The following is a 17,900-nucleotide window of genomic DNA, read 5'->3' as shown; positions in this document are numbered from 1 at the left end:
TCCTGTTTCCTTCTCTATCTCTTTTTTCTACCTTCCCGTCTCCTTCTCTCCCTCCTCCTCTCACAGCTTCACACCTCCTCCAACAATGACATCACTCTCTTCATTCCTCTTAATAAATGAGGTGCATTCGTTTTTCTCTCTCTCTCTGTCTGTGTGAGTATGTGTGTGTGTGTGTGTGTGTGTGTGTGTGTGTGTGTGTTGGAATGTAGAGTGTGTAACCGTCCATTCAGAAGCTCCATTTGAATATGAATCAGCTGTCGCCGGGCGGAAAACACCCGGCACAAAAGACCTTCCTCACTTTGACATTCTGCTTCACCTCCTCTCTCTCTCTTTCTCTGTCTCCGTCCCTCCTCCCTCTCTCTACCTCACCCCTCCTCCCTCCCCCTCCCAGCCTGGACTTCCTGATACAAGGCGTCCTCCTTAATGAAGACAATCTGCTATTCTTTCCTGTTGAAAGACGCTCTGAGGACTCGCTGAGACTGCCAAGGACAGAGACAAAGACACCAGGCGGTGGGTGATGAGGGGGGAGGAGGAGGGGGCAGGGGGGAGGAGGAGGGAGGGGTCTGACCTCTTCTTTCATACAACATGGAGGTCTGGACTGAACCCAAACATCCCAGAGCAGATCCAGAACTCCTCAAAGACCCGACTCAACTGTGGGAGAAAGTTGGGAAAAAAAGAGGAGGAGGAGAAGGAGAGAAGGGGGAGGAAAGTAAAAGAGGAGGAGAAGAGGAGGTGAGGAGGGAAAGTAGGAGATAGGAAAGAAAATGAGTCAAGAGGGGATGAAAGGAGGAAAGGAGAAAGGAAACAAGGAGCTAGGGAATCAGAATCATATTAATGACACACAGCATTGTGGGTAATTCAACAGAATCAGTGACATCAGACATTAGAGGGGAGTGTTCAGAAAAAAAGGAGGTAGAGAAGGAAACATGTCTTAATAGTTTATTCATTTCCACTGATGTAATTTAGAGAAAATTACGACACAAACCAACAAATATAAACATGACAACATCAACACAAACATCACAACGTGTCCCCCTTTCCTTTTGTCCCTTTGTCCCCTTGTCCCCTTATTCTACTGTCCCCTTCTACTCTTGTCCCCTTGTCCTCCTGTCTTCCCATCCTCCTTTTCTTCTGTCCCCTTGTCCTCTTTTCCTTTTGTCCACTTGTCCTCTCGTCCTTTTGTCCCCCTGTCCTGTCCGTCCTCTGCTCCGGCTGCCTCCATATTAGAGACAGTAGAACACAGTAGAATCCAGCATCTGGTTGTACATGAAGGAGAAACTGAGCTTGAACAGAGTTTCACATTAAACTGTCTGACAGCAGCTCATTGGTCGAGCTTGTCCAGACTGCTGAGTTCTCATTGGTCCAGCAGCTCCACACTGCAGCATTCTCATTGGACGAATCGTATTGTTTTCTGTGAGGTAGGTGGGGCTTTCCAGCTGTCCATCAGAGGAACCGGGGATCCCGATTGGCTCTGCGGGAGCGAAAACGGATCTCAGAGAGTTTGGAGTTGATGCCGGAGCCGATGACTCCCTTCTTGGCGAGAGGAAACCGAGCCAAGATGGCGTCTGAGAAAGAGAGGGAGACTGTCAAAGAGATGGCAGATTAAAGGAACAGTCCGTCAATGTCTGAACCTACTGAAGATGGCGTTGATCCTGTGTGGGTCAAGCGCGCTTCGTTGTGGGTGGAAGGCGGGCCGGCGGCTCCGCCCACCTCTCAGGTTACTGTTCATCAGCGTGTCCATATCAAACACACCCAGTAGCAGCATCCGAGCCATTGCTGTGGGTGACTGCGCCTGATTGGCTGCCTGCCAAGACCGCACATCACAGAGCACACCAGAGCCCGGATACACCTCCACCTGGCTCACCTGGACAGGACAGGTAAATGATACACCAATAAGCTGTTAGCGAGCTCTCACCTGATTAAACCAGTTCAGATAAACTTTAAACCAGATCATATTAAACCTGATTAAAACCAGATCTGATTCCAGTGTAATCCAGATCAGATCCAGTGCAAACAAAATCTGATCTAATGTAATCCAGATCAGATTGATCTGGATCAAATCCACTGAATGTAAACAGGATCTGATTCTGTGTAATCTGGATCAGATCCAATGAAAACTACTGGATTCATTGTAGACTTGATCTAATGCAGTGTAATCCAAATAAGATCCAACGTAAACAGGACCCGATTTAATGTAATCTGGTTCAAATCCAGTGTCATCAGATCAGATGAAAACTGGACCAGATTCAGTGTAAACAGGATCAAATCCAGTGTAATGTAGAAGCGATTCAGTGTAATCAAGATCAGATCCAATGAAAACTGGACCGGATTTAGATTGATCTTGATCAAATCCAGTGTAATCCAGATTAGATTCAATGTAAACAGGATCCGATTCTGTGTAATTTGGATCAAATCACTGTAATCTCGAGAAGATCCCGTGTAATCCAGATCAGATGTAGTTTGATCTGGATCAAATCCACTGGACCGGATTCAGTGTAAACTGGATCAGATTCAGTGTAATATGGATCAAATCCAGTGTAATCCGGATCAGATCCAATGAAAACAGGATCCGATTTAGTGTAATGTGGATCAAATCCAGTGTAATCCAGATCACTTCCAGTGCAATCTGGAGCAGATCCAGTGTAAACAGGATCAGATCCAGATTAATCTTGATCAAATCCAGTGTAATCCAGATGAGATTCAGTGTAAACAGGATCTGATTCTGTTTAATCCGGATCAGATCCAATGAAAACTGGACTGGATTCAGATTCATCTTGATCAAATCCAGAGTAATCCAGATTAGATCCAGTGTAAACAGGATCAGATACGGTGTAATCTGGCTCACATCCAGTGTAATCCAAATCAGATCAGATGAAAATTGGACCAGATTCAGTGTAAACAGGATCAAATCCAGTGTTATCTAGAATAGAGTCAGTGTAATCCAGATAAAATCCAGTGAAATTAGATTCAATTTAAACAGGATCCGATTCTGTGTAATCCAGATCAGATTCAGTGAAAACTGGTCTGGATTCAGTGTAGACTGGATCAAATCCAGTGTAATCCAGATTAGATCTTGTGTAATCTGGATCAGAGTTGTTCTCACCTGTCCGGTTACGTCTCCGGCGGTACACTGGCTCTCAGAGCAGCCCCTCCTCAGCTCCTCCATGTCAGTCTGGCTGCAGAGCGGTGCCACCTCCCCCATGTGGCTCCCGAAGCCCAGGTCTGCTCCTCCTGGGACCTCGTCGTCCTCGGCGCCCAGCGGACCCCAGCACTCTGACAGGTCCCTACTCAGCTCATCCTGGAGCTGCTGAACCTGGACCTGAGGGCTAAAGTCTCCGTCCTGATTGGTCGCTGTGTGGGGGTGATAAAGCGCGAAACTGTCGCTCCCGCCTGTTGCCGTGGAGACGGAATGGTGACTGTTGACCTGGCCCAACGTCTGCCACATGGTGGACAGGAGCCCAGGGATCTCTGGGAAATGTATTCACAATAAAATTCATGAAATTAAACCAGGAAAGACAGGATGTATAAGAAAATCTAACCTGTTCTCTGACGTCACGTTTGAACCTGACTGGTCTCTGATTGGTCACCTGTAAACAGAATGACCAGGTGACAGTGATGTGGATCTGGACTCACCGTGGACCAGCATGTTTTTCAGTCTCTGGTTCTCAGCCGACAGCTCTGCCTTCTCTCTCTCCAGCTCTCGAACCCTCGAACGCAGGAAGTGAAGCTCAGCGATCTGTGACGGTGTCAGATCCGACGTACCTGACACACTCGTCACACCTGACTCCACCTTCACCACCTGCGGGACAGAGGAGGTTTTTCTTCTTGAAAAGTTGTTGATAGAAAACTCTTCATAAAGACGTCAATCAAAATACAGAAATAAATCTGATACCTGAGCGCTGTCTCACACACAGAGAACATCACCTGTACACACCTGTAAACTGTCCTGTAAGCAGCTGTACATACCTGTAAACGCACCTGTAAGCTCATCTGTACACATTCGTAAACTCACCTGCACACACCTGTACCCTCACCTGTAAACACACTTGTACACACCAGTAAACTCACTTGTCACCTGTCAACACTCCTATACACACCTATAAACACATCTGTAAAGAAGGTCATCTGTAAACTCATCTGTTAACACCTGTACACACCTGTAAATGCCCCTGTAAACTCACATGTACCTGACTGTACTGAGACACCATCATCTCACCTCAAAGCCTATCAGATTGTCTGACAGTGAGTGGAAAGGTGCAGCTGTTAGCACCGCCCACTTTGTCATTCAGCTGCTCCTCTGATTGGCTGTACTGCTACTCATGTTGTTCTGATGATCTGAGCGACGTGTCTGAGATTAAAACAACACCTGATCCAGGTGTAACTGGAGTAAAAACCAGAGGACAAGTTACTTTAACTACATGTTTTCTGTTCACTTGTTTTATTTCTTCAACCTGTCAAATGTGACACATAAACAACGAAATAAACTCAGTGAGATTTAAAGCTCACTGTTCTTCATCTATGATGTTATTTGAGCTGCAGCGCCCCCCACAGGCCGCAGTGTCAAACTGCACAAACTGGTATTAAAAGTGGGCCCACAGGTTGGGAACCACTGATCTAATGATACAATAGAAAACATTAAAACAGTGAGTACTTTTACTTTTCATACTTGATTATACTCACAAACCGTTACTGTGACAACATTTTAAATGCAGCACTTTAACATGTAACAGAGTATTTTTACTCTTGTATTAGTACTTTTACTGCAGTAACGTTATCAGAGTACTTCGTCCACCTCTAATAGTACATGTTGTAACTGACTGTAACACACAAGACAGACTGAAGTGTCCCACTCATCATCATCATCATAATCATCACCATCATCATAATCATTCATGTTGTTATTGTGCAGATAAACACTCCTCACGTGCTGATGATAATAACAACAATAATAATAATAATAATAATAATAATAATAATAAACATTCACGCTGGAGATGAACAGTAAACATCATATGTACAGTTATATATATGTTCCCTCGCTGCGGATACATGCAACATAAAACCCGGGTCCTCTCACCGCCGGGCCGGTCCCGGTTCCGCTGTGTGTCCGCTGCAGGACACTGCTGTCCGGACTCTCCGTCATCTGGACACTCGAACCGGAGCCACTGCCGGGACTTTAATGTCCGAGTGGACCCGGGAATGTTCCGGTTCTTCAGCTGCGGCTCAGGACGGAAAAACACACACACACACACACACACAAAGAAAAAAAAAAAAACAAGTTTATTAAAATTCATGAAGACCTCTACTTCCGGTGCCCCTCCGTGACGTCATGTCTGCGTGACCGCGCTGTAGTTCCGTAGCGGTTGGTAACGGTTGGTAGCGTTTGTGAGCGCGCGGCGGGACTAGGGTACCCAGAGTGCACCGCGGCTCGCAGACTGTAAACACACACGGAGAGTGAAGGACGAAGTAACGGATGATCGGTGAGTTCTGTTCCATTCTGAGGTTCTACTGAGGTTCTACTGAAGTTCTGTCAGTGTGAGCTCAGCTGGGAGAGAACCAGTCACATTACCTGTGTGACTCAGATCATTTACTGCAGTAAAAGTACAACAACTCTCAGATTTGTGTAGTTAAAGTATCAGCAGTAAAAGTACTGAGACTAAAGTATAGATAACTAGAAGTCACCTGACCCCTGACCTGTCACCTGACCCCTCACCTGTGTGTCCCCTCAGTGTATGTGCGGTACAACCTGGGCCCAGGTGTGGCCGTGGAGCTGCAGGAGGAGGAGAGCATAGCCAAGCTGAAGGAGGTGGTGGGGAGTCAGCAGGGAGTCCGACCGGAGGAGCTCAGGGTGTTGTTCGCTGGGAGGGAGCTGCAGAGCAACGCCACACTACAGGTGAGGTCAGAGGTCAGGCTGCAGGTGAGGTCAGAGGGACTCTGACAGAAGGAGGAGGAGGAGGGAAGAGTGACGAATAATGGGAGAAAGAGCTACTGCATGGAGGGTCTTACCTCCTGATCATAACTCCTCCTGTCATATTAATTCTCCTCTCTCCTCAGGGTTGTGACCTCCCGGAGCAGAGCACCGTCCATGTCGTCCTCCCTCCTTCAGGGTCGTCCTCCCGGCTGCTCCTCCTGCAGGAGCGTCTGTCTCGGGGCAGCGAGGAGGAGCGGGACACCCTGACCAGGCTGGACCTGAGCTCCTCGCGCCTCCCCTCCACCTCCACTGGGCTGGCCGTGATCCTGGAAGGGAGTGAGAGAGAGGGAGGAGGTGACGGGGGAGCAGAGGAGGCGCAGGCTGCAGGTCTGAGAGGTCAGTGTGTCAGTACTCCTGCAGTGTGTCAGAAGTAGTACTCTGTAGTACTCTGACTGTGTGTGCTTGTGTGTATTTCTGTGTACAGGTGTGCGTACCTGCAGTACTTTCTTTGTGTACTGTAAAAGCTGCAGCTCGGTCGAACCAGGAAAACTGAGAGTTCGCTGCAGATGCTGCAAACAGACGACGCTGACGCTCAGCAGGGTGAGAACTGATACTGAGTTACTGTGTTTATGTTTAACTGTAGATCATGTCAGACACGATGATCCTCCTGTCGCCTCACCCAGCTGTAATGACTGTGTGTGGCCACAGGGGGCGCTGTGCAGCAGCTATAACCAACCTCAGGTGTTTTAGGATTTGTTTGTAGTAACAGCAGTATTTACTAGTAATAGTAGTATTTACTAGTAACAGTAGATGATGGTGATGATGAAGGTGAGAGTGCTGTCTCTGTGTCTCAGGGCCCGTCCTGTTGGGATGACGTCCTCCTCCCAGGTCGTATCCATGGCGTATGTCAATCAGACGGTTGTCATGGCAACGAAGCGGTAAGAGGTTAATTGATTAGTTGGTTGTAGTTTCAAGCTCTTTTAATGATCAAATAATCGTGTGTGTGTGCGTGTGTGTGTGTGTGTGTGTGTGTGTGCAGGAGTTCTTTATGAAGTGTGCGTCTCACCCGACCTCAGATGACGACCTCTCTGTGGCCCTTGACCTCATCATGACCAACACCAGAGACGTGCCCTGCATCGCCTGCACCGACGTCATGTAACACACACACACACACACACAAACACACACACACACACCACACACACACACACACACACACACACACACACACAGGACCAGATTTCAGTCCTGATCCAACAGGATCTGGACACTTCAGATCTACCTGTCTTTGATTCTGGTCTCAGGGACGTGGTCCTGGTCTTCCAGTGCTCGGAGCGTCATGTGATCTGTCTGGACTGTTTCCGTCGGTTCTGTCAGACTCGACTGAACGAGCGACAGTTTGTTCACGACGCCGTGGTCGGATACTCTCTGCCCTGCGCCGGTGAGACAGAAATAGTCCACTTCCTGTCTTCCCTGACTCCGTGTCCTGGTTTTACCCTCATCACACACAAGCAGCAAGTTACTGTGACTCATCAGAGTTAATTAGCTGTGTGTGTGTGTGTGTTGTGTGTGTGTGTGTGTGTGTGTGTGTGTGTGTGTGTGTGTGTGTGTGTCTGTGTCTGTGTCTGTGTCTGCAGTCGGTTGTGTGGACTCTCTGATTAAGGAGCTCCATCATTTCCGGGTCCTGGGCGACGAGCAGGTGAGTGTTTCTGTCTCATTGTTTATTTTACACACCTTTTACCCAGAATGCACCCTGACACACCTGGGCTCTCTCTCTCTCAGTACGGTCGGTACCTGCAGTACGGGGCCGAGGAGTGCCTGTTGAGGATTGGAGGACTGATGTGTCCGTCACCTGGCTGTGGGGCGGGGCTTCTCCCTCCTGACGGCAGCAGGAGGGTGGAGTGTGAACGACAGGTGGGCTGCGGCTTCGTCTTCTGCAGAGATTGCAGGGAGGGCTACCACGAGGGGGCGTGTCAGACGCAGCCCGTCCCGCCTGCAAGCGAAGCCTCACAGGTAAGCCGACCAATCACAGAGCTCCCTGTTTCTCTGCACAAACAGAATCAAGACTCAGAGCAGCGAGAAATAAACTAATGAGAGAGACAGCACATTTCAGGGGGCTGGGGTCAGAGGTCACAGAGCTTTGTGTAAAACTTTATAGATATAAACACAGGAAACAGCCAAACATTTAATACTTCTTTAATGTAAAGAGGAGATGATGATGATGAGGATGAGGATGAGGATGAGTCTCTGCTGCCCCCTACTGGACAGATCAGGAAACCGCAGGACAAAATATGTCACTAAATCCTCTCTCTCCTTCTCTCCTCTCCTCCTCTACTCTCTCCTTCTGTCCTCTCTCCTCTCCTTCTCTCCCCCTTTAGGGTTTTGTGGTGGGGGAGGAGGCGTCTCTCAGAGGGAGGTGGGATCAAGCGTCTCAGCTCCTGATCCAGGAGTCGACTAAACGCTGCCCTCAGTGTTCAGTTCCTGTGGAGAGAAACGGTAAATCACTCCGACAGCAGAGGGTCTGATGAACCGGTTTAGGGTCTGTGATTAACGAGTGTTGATGTTGATGTTGTTGTTGTTGTTGTCGCCTCCTGCAGGCGGCTGCATGCACATGCAGTGTCCTCTGTGCAGAGCAGAGTGGTGCTGGCTCTGTGGAGTCTCCTGGAACAGGGAGTGTATGGGAAACCACTGGTTCGGATAAACACACAGACGCAGATGATGTCACAAGATGTTCAGGGGGCTATTTGATGGAGACAGTGCCCCCCTCACCCCACCCCTGCCCTCAACCCCCCCACCCCCCACAGCTTCAGGACGTCTCCTCCTCTGCTGCTCAGATCCATTTTAAAGAGACACCAACTCACTGGGGGAGCGATGTAAAATAAACTGACTTCAGATCAGCTTCTGTTTCCTGTCGTCATCACAAACTCTCCTGCAGCTCAACGTGAAACTCAGGTTTTCATGTCACATGTTTGATCAGACCAACCAGAGCGTCCTGACGTCCACTTCCTGTTTCCCTCTCTGCTGTCAGTCTGTGTGATGAAGGCAAAAACATGTATTTATTGAAAAAAGAATAAATTAAAAGTTTAAATAATGAGATCAGGTGGAAGTTTTTTTTCTTCGACGTGAACACTGAACGTTTGATATTTACACTCCGGCGGCGGCGACAGTCAGAGCAGCAGCCATGTTGTTTTCAGGTTGTCCATCCGTCCGTCTCATTCTCGTGGACGAGATATCTCAGTAACACCTTGAGAGAAACTTTCTTCAAACTTTGTAAAAACATTCACTTAGATTCAAGGATGAACTGATTAGATTTGTGTGGTCAAGGGTCAAAGGTTATTACTCAAGACTTCACACAGACATTATGACAAAATTTCACACAAATGGTTAATATTTGACCACGGGAAGGTGATTCTAGTATTACAGTAAAATTGTTTGTGTTCGGCAGCTTCTGTTAGAAACGACATGAAAAGTGACGTGTGGTTGTGGATCAGCTGTGAAACCCTGATGTGGTGAAATAAACACCAAACGGTGTGTTTTATAAATTAAAGTTCATTGACCTCCGACTCCTCAGTATTTCACTCTCACCTTTCTTTTCTTGTGCAGTTTGAACATGAACAGAATCTCTTTACTGATGAGAGCTCTGAGCTAATCGATACCTGATAATCAACAACACTGATAAGATTTCACTCAGATTAGACAGAAAGTTCTGAGTCGTGCAGGTCGAGGTTCTGGACCGAAGAATCGAAGAAACCTCTTGGATGAGAGGTGAAATGTAGGACCAAGTCCAGTTTCATTTTTACTGGATGAATTTCAAATTGATGAAAAAAATCTTTACAGGTAAAATCCATATGTTGATCAAACAAAATGTTGAATAGATTTTAAATAAAATGTAGATGATGAAATTAGATTTTAAATCGTTACCTGAACTTTCTCTGAGCTGGTTTTTCTTTCTTTTATATGTGAACTATTTTATTGTTATTGTATACAATACATGTACAGCTGAGACCAGATCCTGCACCTGGACCCTCCACCCACTGATAAGATGAACCATAAACCTTTGAGCAGCAGATGATAAACGTCACCATCACTTGGCTTTATGGATTTGTTTTCTACAGCTGAAACTCAAAACCACGAGGTGAGGACAGATCCAGATCAGATCAGAGACAGTTCTCAGCTGATTTTACTCCTTCATTCAGGATCAAGGACAGGAAATACAGAACACAAACAGTTCAAGAAGGTCCTGCGGGTTCCTGGAGTTCTTGTAGGTTTCAGTGGGTCTGGCAGATCCATCAGTGTGGGGGTCTGGAGTTCTGATCTGGTGGACAGAGGGTGGACAAAACCAGGATGAAGAGGGGGACCTGGGCTGGTCTGACAGGTCTGCAGAATCCTGGACTGGAGCTGGAGATGACTGAAAGCATCGACACGATCCAGGTGAGTCTAAGCCAGAACCAGACTCACAAACTCTTGAAAATGTTTTGAACAGTAAAGAATAAAAAAACTTTATTTTGTAAATTACAGAAGAAAAGTGAATGGTCTTTTTGGTGGTCACAGTAAACCCCACCCGTCTGCCTCACCCAGGAGCGTAAAACAAACACCATCCTGTCCACTTTCACTTCTGAGAGCCAATAAAATCACAAACAGCTCATAATGTGACATGGAAAACATTTGACCGTCACACTGGTTTTACTGGTTTACTGGTCTCAGGTGTCTTCAGGTCTCAGGTGTCCTCAGGTCTCTGTTTGTCTCCGCTCATCCTCAGGTCTCTGGTTGTCCTCAGGGGTCCAGGTCCCCGGTGACGGCGGCAGTGAAAGCTGAAGCTCGGTGGCCGTCGTACTCCTGCGGCCACCGGAAGCAAAGAAAAAGAAAAGTGACAGGTGAGTCCAGGTGGTCTTCATCAGTCCCCTCAGCAGATCTGGGTTTGTTGAAGTCTTAATGTTGTGTATGTTCAGGAGTTCAGCCGGAGACCAAGTACAGAGGTCTGGCCAAGGATGATGAAGGTGATGAAGAGCAGAGAGATGAAACCGACACTTCAAATAAAAACCAGCAGCTGAACAGAAAACTGCTGGATCACTTCAGACACCTGGCGGCAACCAACCAGGACACTGACCAGGTAACACAGACCAGGTGTCATATTAAAACAGGTGTCATATACAGTAAATTCACCTGTATGTTTGTTCTTTGTGTGTGTGTTCAGGTGGACCTCGGGTTGCTGGATGACGTGATCTCTGAGGGAGCCGATCCAAACAGCTCAGACAGATACGGACAGACCGTCCTGCACGAGGTGTGATAGTAGAGTAGGTTCTGCTCCTGGTGTGTTAGAACCCAGCAGGTTCTGTGGTTCCTCAGCTCTGGATAGAACCAGAGTCCAATTTGTTACTTAACTGTAAGCAGGTCTGTGATCAGGCTGTTTTCTTGGGACCTTGTGTGTGTGTTCAGATCTCCAGGGCGTGGAGTGTAGATGTGATGCGGTTCTTCCTGGACCGGGGTTCAGACCTCCACCGCCCGGATCAGTTTGGAGTCACAGCGCTGCACGTGGCCTCGGCACTGGACTACCAGGACATGGTTCAGTTCCTGCTGGACCGGAAAGGTCTGTGTGGACGAATCCCAGAGGGAGTTTAACAGTTTGACATTTTCAGTCAGAGCACAGCTGCTGAGGCTCATGGGTACTGTAGTCACAGATGGGTACTGAACAGGTTTTTGGGTTCTGGCCCAGAGGAAACATTTTAACAACTCCTGATTTGAATGAAGCAGTTCTTGTTTGTCAGCACCAGGATTTGATAGTCCACCTCTGGCAAAGACTCATGGGAGCTGAAGTTATTGAACATACAGGACAGATGAGATCTGTAGATCCTGATCAGTAGGTTTGTCTGTGTGTGTGTGTGTGTGTGTGTTTGTGCGCGCGCGTGTGTGTGTGTGTGTGTGTGTGTGTGTTGTCCACAGCTGATCCGGAGGCTCGGACTCTCCTGGACCAGCAGACTCCTCTTCACTACGCTGCCAAGAACGACGCTGTGGGTTCGATCAGACTGCTGCTGCAGGGCGGAGCCTCCATCAGCTGCACCGACTACAAGCAGAGAACGCCTCTGCAGCTCGCCGCCAACCTGGGTACCACTGACATCATCACTGACTCCATCACTGACATCATTACTGACTCCACTACTGACTCCATCACTGACATCAACACTGACTCCACTACTGACTCCATCACTGACACGATTACTGACTCCATCACTGACATCATTACTGACTCTATCACTGACACTACTACTGACTCCATCACTGACACCACTACTGACTCCATCACTGACATCCCCACTGACATCACTACTGACACCAATACTGACTCCATCACTGACACCAAGACTGACTCTATCACTGACATGCTACTGACTCCATCACTGACACCAAGACTGACTCCATCACTGACATGCTACTGACTCCATCACTGACACTACTACTGAATCCATCACTGACACTACTACTGACTCCATCACTGACGCAGCTCTGTCGGTGTGTTTTCAGAGCGCAGTGAGGCGGCTCGGGTTCTGTTGGAGCTTGGTGCAGAGGCAGGGATGAAGGACGCTGATGGACAGCTCTGTATAACTGCTCTGATTGGTCGGATGAGTCCAGTGGTAACAACGTCCTGCCCACTGACAGATAACAGGGCCGTGATTGGTTTGTGGGCTGTGATTTCATTTTAAATCAAATGTGTGTTATGTTGCGTTCAGGCTCAGCTGGCGCTCGGTCAGTTCCACGTGACCGACAAAATGACCAGGCAGCAGTACTACTACCTGAACCTGCTGGAACCAGAACCACACTCACCTGAGAAGCACCTGCAAGGTAACACGCCTGTCACCATGACTACAGTACAGACTCAGCTGTGTTGCTGTTGGTAACTGTCTGTATCTGTGTGTTGTTTTGTAGAGGTCGTGGTTGGAGAGCCTACGTCTCCTGTAAGTTTTTACCTGCGAACCTATACTGTGGATTTTACAGTGTACAGTGAAGTACACACCTGAGTGTTCACCTGTGCTGTGGTCACCTGTATGGTTCCTGTGTTTAACAGCTGCAGGTGGTGGTTCAGGAGGGAAAACTGGACCTGATCCTGAGTCCAGTCTTCCTCAAACTGATACAGGTCAAATGGAAACTGTATGGCAGGTAAACCTTCTCTGATTGGTCTGATTTATTTTACATCATCACTCAGGTGAACAATCACTGCTCTGTCTGTCTGTCTACCTGTCTGCCAGGTTGGGGGCTTGGCTTCTCCTCATTCTCAACTTCCTGTTCAACGTTGCCTGGACAACCGTAGCCATTTCTGTGTCCATCCACCATGACTCACCTGATCGCTACGTCCTCCCCCAGGTGACCTGTCTGTCTCTCTTTCACCTGTCTGTCTCCCTTCCAGTCTCTTTTTCACCTGTCTCTCTCTCTCTCTCCCATCTCCCTGTCTCTACCTGTCTCTCTCTCATTTGTCTTTCTCTCTGTCTCTACCTGTCTCTGCCTGTCTCTCTCTCAACTGTCTCTCTCTCTCACCTATCTGTCTCTCCTCTGTCTGTCTGTCTGTCTGTCTCTACAAGTCTCTCTCTTACCTGTCTGTCTCTCTGTCTCTGCCTGTCTGTCTCTCCCAGCTGTCTCTCTGTCTTTACCTGTCTCTCTCTCACCTGTCTGTTTGTCTCTACCTGTCTCTCTCTCTCTCTCTTGTCTCTTCCTGTCTTTCACCTGTCTCTCTCTCTCACCTGTCTGTCTCAGGACTGGTGGCGTGTCCTCCTCGTGGTCCTGGCGCTCCTGTTGACCCTGGAGGAGGTTCTGAGGGAGGTGCTGGACATCGTGCGATCGAGGAAGAAGCTCCGCCTCTGGCAGCAGTGGCAGGAGCATCGTCTCCATGACGACCTGCGCTGCTCACATCCCATGTGGCCCCAGGTACGAAAACACAACAACAACAACAACAACAACAACACCAGTTTAACATCTGTATCTCCAGATGTGGTGATGCTGATGTTTGAGTGTTTTCTTCTGGGCTGAGAAAATTCAAACTGATGTTTTCAGCTGAATTCATTATTAAAAATCTGTGATTATCTGGAACGCTGAAAACAGCTGATTCTCTAAGTCTGCGAGAAGTTGCTGTTTTCACATGACGGAGATGAATCAGTCTGAAACTGGAGGCAGAATTATAATAAATAAAATACTCACAGTTTATAATGTGACAAGATAAACAGCAGTCAGACTCGAACAGGCTTCAGGAACACTGATGGTGCTGCTGCAGAACAACCAGGAGGGGGCAGCACATGCTACACAACAGCATCAATAACAGCAGCATCAGTAGTATCAGTATTATCAATATTATCAGTATAATGTGTGTGTTCTGTTGCAGGAGAAAGATTTTTTGTTGGATCAGCAAAAACAGATTCACAGGATGAGAGGAAGCTACAGTCGAGACCTGTGGTATTAACACACACACAGACACACAGACACACACACACACACACACACACACACACACACACACACACACACACACACACTCACATACACACACACACACACACACACACACACACACACACACACACTCACATACACACACACACACACCCTAAAACTCAAATAAAAATCAATCACTTCACTTTATTTATAAAGCATTTATTTACAAATTTAAATAATAAACATTTATTCATAAAACAATAAAACAATTAAATAGAATCCGACCATTAAAATAAAACCCAACAATAAAATAAGGGTAACCCTAACCCTAACCCTAAAAACTAAACACATATTGGAAACAAAAGTAAAAAAATCAGAGCAGCTGGACTCAACACTAGGACCAGCAGCTGGATCAGCAGCTGGATCAGCAGCTGGACCAGCAGCTGGACCAGCAGCTGGACCAGCAGCTGGACCAGCAGCTGGATCAGCAGCTGAGGCCGTGATCTGATTAATTGTGTGTCAGCTGACTGTGTTCTCAGTCTGTAGTGTGTTGTAACTATACTCACCTGTCGTGTGTGTGTGTGTGTGTGTGTGTGTGTGTGTGTGTGTGTGTGGTGTGTGTGTGTGTGCCATCAGGAACGTTTTTGATTGGCTGGTGTACTCTCTGCTAACGGCGTCCTTCAGTGTCCACCTGGCCGACGTGATTGGTCCGTCTGTCTATCTCCACACCACCAGTCTGCGTCTGTTCTCCATCACCATCATCTTCCTCTGGCTGCGACTCATGAAACACGTCAGAGCCTTCAGGTAGCACACACACACACACACACACACACACACACACACACACACACACACACACACACACACACACGCACATCTGAGTACTTCCTCTACCACTGGTCAGGACAGCTGGCCTGGTTACCATGGTAATGTGTTGTCTATGGGGTGGCAATGTACACCTCAGTGGTTCAGTGATCGGCTAACATCGCCTCACTGTTACCGTGACAACAGAGGAGCTCAGGGTCACCAGGTGTCCAAACAAAGATCCTCTCTGCTGCTGAGAGGTCTCACTCTGAGTCAATTTCAGCCTCCGTCCACATTAATACAGCAGTCCTCTACACAAAAACTGAGATGACCGTTGACCTCTCTGACCTTTTCTCTGATCCATCAGTTTAAATGTGGATCTATACAGATGTTCTCAGCAGCTGTCTGGACAAAGAATAAGAGATTCACCTGTTTTCATCTTGTGTGTGCAGGTTAATGGGTCCATTCATCGTCATGCTGGGGAGCATCGTCGGGGATGTGTTACGTTTCCTCTTCTTGTACGCAGAGATCTTTGTTCCCTATGCCTGCAGCTTCTGGATCATATTTGGAGGTGTGTGTGTGTGTGTGTGTGTGTGTGTGTGTGTGTGTGTGTATGTGTGTGTGTGTGTATGTGTGTGTGTGTGTGTGTGTGTGTTTGTGTTCTTACATCTGACTTCCTCCTGATCACTTCCTCTTTTTACTCTTTGTGAATAAAAAATTGTAGTTATTTTTTACGTTTCTGAATAAAACTAACGAACAGTCAGAGTTTAAGTCTCGTTATCACCTGTCTCAGGCTCCTCCTCAGTTCCCAGCATGCAGTCTGTCTCCGGCCTGCTCTACAGTCTGTACCGCATCACTCTGGTGGACGAGTACGAGTACACTGCCATGGTGACGGTGGACGGCGTCATGGCTCCTCTGCTGTGTGGGACGTTCCTGGCTGCGTCCTCTGTACTGTGTGTCAACCTGCTGATCGCCCTGCTCACCGACACCTTCCAGAGGTCAGAGGTCACACCTGGACTGACACCTTAAACTGTCCTTACACTCCTCAGACACCTGACCCTGGTCCACCTGGTTCACCACGGTCTGTATTTATCACTCATCACCAGGAATCACCAAGAGTTAAACACGACTGAAACCAGTTTCAGGAGTAAAACCAGTCTAGGTGTAGGACTGATGTACTGAGATGATAAATACAAACCCAGATCCAGAAAAACTGGTCCAGAAACATTTTCATGGCCAGGCTCATTGTGTTTGTGTGTGTGTGTGTGTGTGTGTGTGTGTGTGTGTGTGTGTGTGTGTGTGTGTGTGTATGTGTGTGTGTGTGTGTGTCAGGGTCCATGATAACTCGCAGGCTAATGCTGTGATGCAGCAGGCTGCTGTCATCCTGCAGGTGGAGGAATCCATGCCCCTCCTCCGCCGTTTCTATGACAACCAGTACATCTCCAACCAGTGCGCGCCATTGGCTGACGCCTACAACGATGACATCGCCACAAACCCTGGTTACCATGATGAGATGGGACGCATCGCCGCACAGATTAAAGTGCGTCTGAAGAAACGACACAAGTCCAAATGGTTTGATTTGAAGTTTAGAAAGTGAAGAGGTTTGTGTGTGTTTGTGTCCTGCAGGAGACTCTGGACCAGTTCCTGGTTCTGAAGAGAGACGTGGAGACAGCTGCAGGTCCAGGGTGAGATCAGATCAGTCCAGATCAGACCATCGCTGGTAGAAAAACTAGAACCAGAGACTCAGTTTATGCAGGAGATCTGAGTCACGGCGCTCCTGGTCTAACACTTACTCTCTCTACCAGAGTCCAGATGGACCAGGACCTCCAGAACCACAACCAGGAGAGTAAGGACCAGCAGAACCAGGAGCTTCAGGAACAGAACATGCAGAACCAGGAGCTACAGAACCAGAACCAAGAGAATAAAGACCAGCAGAACCTGGAGCTTCAGGCCATTCGAGCAGAGTTGATGGAGCTCCGGACTCTGGTCCAGCAGTTGGTTCAGAACAGGACTGACTCGGGTTGACGGATCCAAAACCTGACTGAACATACCAGACCAGATCAGATCAGACCAGAATTCACCAGACCAGTATCCTGTTCATCAAACATGGACTGATTTTTTGATCCTGGATGAAGTTATGAATAATAGTGCGCACTTATTTTGAAATAAAGGCAAAATGAGTGTTGTTGAAATCATGATCAGCTTGTTGGTGTGTTGGGAGCATTCCCAGCATGCAATGGGGCAACAGATTCATGAACAACAGTGTGATGTTACGTTTCTGCAGAGTTATTTATTATTTAGCTGTGTTTCTTTTGATTTGGTTGTTTTCAAATTTAGATTTTTCACTTTTTATGATTTTATTCCTTTTGATGAGGTTTTAACATTAACACTTATATAAAAACTATATAGAATATTTGTGATGTTTTATTTGTGTGAATAAAATAAAATCAAACTCTGTTGACTGTAAATAAAATGAAATAAAATGAAATTTCATGTCTGAGTTCATGAAATAAGTCCCTCTCAGACTGAATAAACTATTGAATGAATAGATAAATAATAAAATATTCTGTAACAATTCATTAATTATTTTATTTTATTTTGTTTTTTTTATTTCCTTTTTTCTGGTTGTGGTTGACGTCCACGTTTAGTGAGTATTTTTTTATTTCTATTCTCCCTTGTATTGGCGGCAAAGTTTTGTGCTGGAAGTTGCTTAAAAGTTAAAATTTAAAAAACAAATAAATAAACATCTGATCCCGCCCCCTTAGTTAAT

At 47.1% G+C, this 17,900-nt stretch overlaps 3 protein-coding genes across 3 annotated transcripts; 2 read left to right on the top strand and 1 right to left on the bottom strand.

Annotated features, from left to right (window-relative positions):
- Positions 1–925: 925 nt before the first annotated feature.
- LOC130181860 (uncharacterized) lies at positions 926–5,270 on the bottom strand. Its single transcript, XM_056396329.1, has 5 exons — positions 5,078–5,270; positions 3,634–3,799; positions 3,104–3,468; positions 1,636–1,864; positions 926–1,565 (listed from the first exon to the last, which is right to left on the bottom strand). Exons 1-5 carry the CDS (start codon positions 5,141–5,143, stop codon positions 1,444–1,446), a joined length of 948 nt encoding a protein of 315 aa, XP_056252304.1. The 5' UTR covers positions 5,144–5,270; the 3' UTR covers positions 926–1,443.
- An 83-nt stretch (positions 5,271–5,353) lies between these two features.
- On the top strand, positions 5,354–9,005 carry prkn (parkin RBR E3 ubiquitin protein ligase). The gene is made up of 11 exons (XM_056396328.1): positions 5,354–5,480; positions 5,730–5,893; positions 6,055–6,307; positions 6,396–6,511; positions 6,766–6,849; positions 6,951–7,066; positions 7,216–7,352; positions 7,549–7,610; positions 7,694–7,924; positions 8,290–8,407; positions 8,509–9,005. The coding sequence occupies exons 1-11, from the start codon at positions 5,474–5,476 to the stop codon at positions 8,610–8,612; spliced, it is 1,392 nt and encodes a 463-aa protein (XP_056252303.1). The 5' UTR covers positions 5,354–5,473; the 3' UTR covers positions 8,613–9,005.
- Positions 9,006–10,255: 1,250 nt separating this feature from the next.
- Positions 10,256–17,874, top strand: si:ch73-193i2.2 (uncharacterized). Its single transcript, XM_056396057.1, has 19 exons — positions 10,256–10,342; positions 10,671–10,785; positions 10,861–10,879; positions 10,988–11,192; positions 11,348–11,524; positions 11,884–12,013; positions 12,431–12,540; positions 12,637–12,748; positions 12,833–12,861; positions 12,972–13,063; positions 13,153–13,267; positions 13,655–13,825; positions 14,725–14,825; positions 14,963–15,130; positions 15,583–15,707; positions 15,936–16,128; positions 16,463–16,670; positions 16,757–16,815; positions 16,936–17,874. The coding sequence occupies exons 1-19, from the start codon at positions 10,256–10,258 to the stop codon at positions 17,153–17,155; spliced, it is 2,436 nt and encodes an 811-aa protein (XP_056252032.1). The 3' UTR covers positions 17,156–17,874.
- Positions 17,875–17,900: the final 26 nt, after the last annotated feature.

The sequence above is a fragment of the Seriola aureovittata genome, chromosome 14 (assembly GCF_021018895.1).
Source record: "Seriola aureovittata isolate HTS-2021-v1 ecotype China chromosome 14, ASM2101889v1, whole genome shotgun sequence".
In the NCBI taxonomy this organism is placed as follows: domain Eukaryota; kingdom Metazoa; phylum Chordata; class Actinopteri; order Carangiformes; family Carangidae; genus Seriola; species Seriola aureovittata.
The sequence above is the reverse complement of the archived record's forward strand: the minus strand, read 5'-3'. Positions and strand labels throughout refer to the sequence as shown.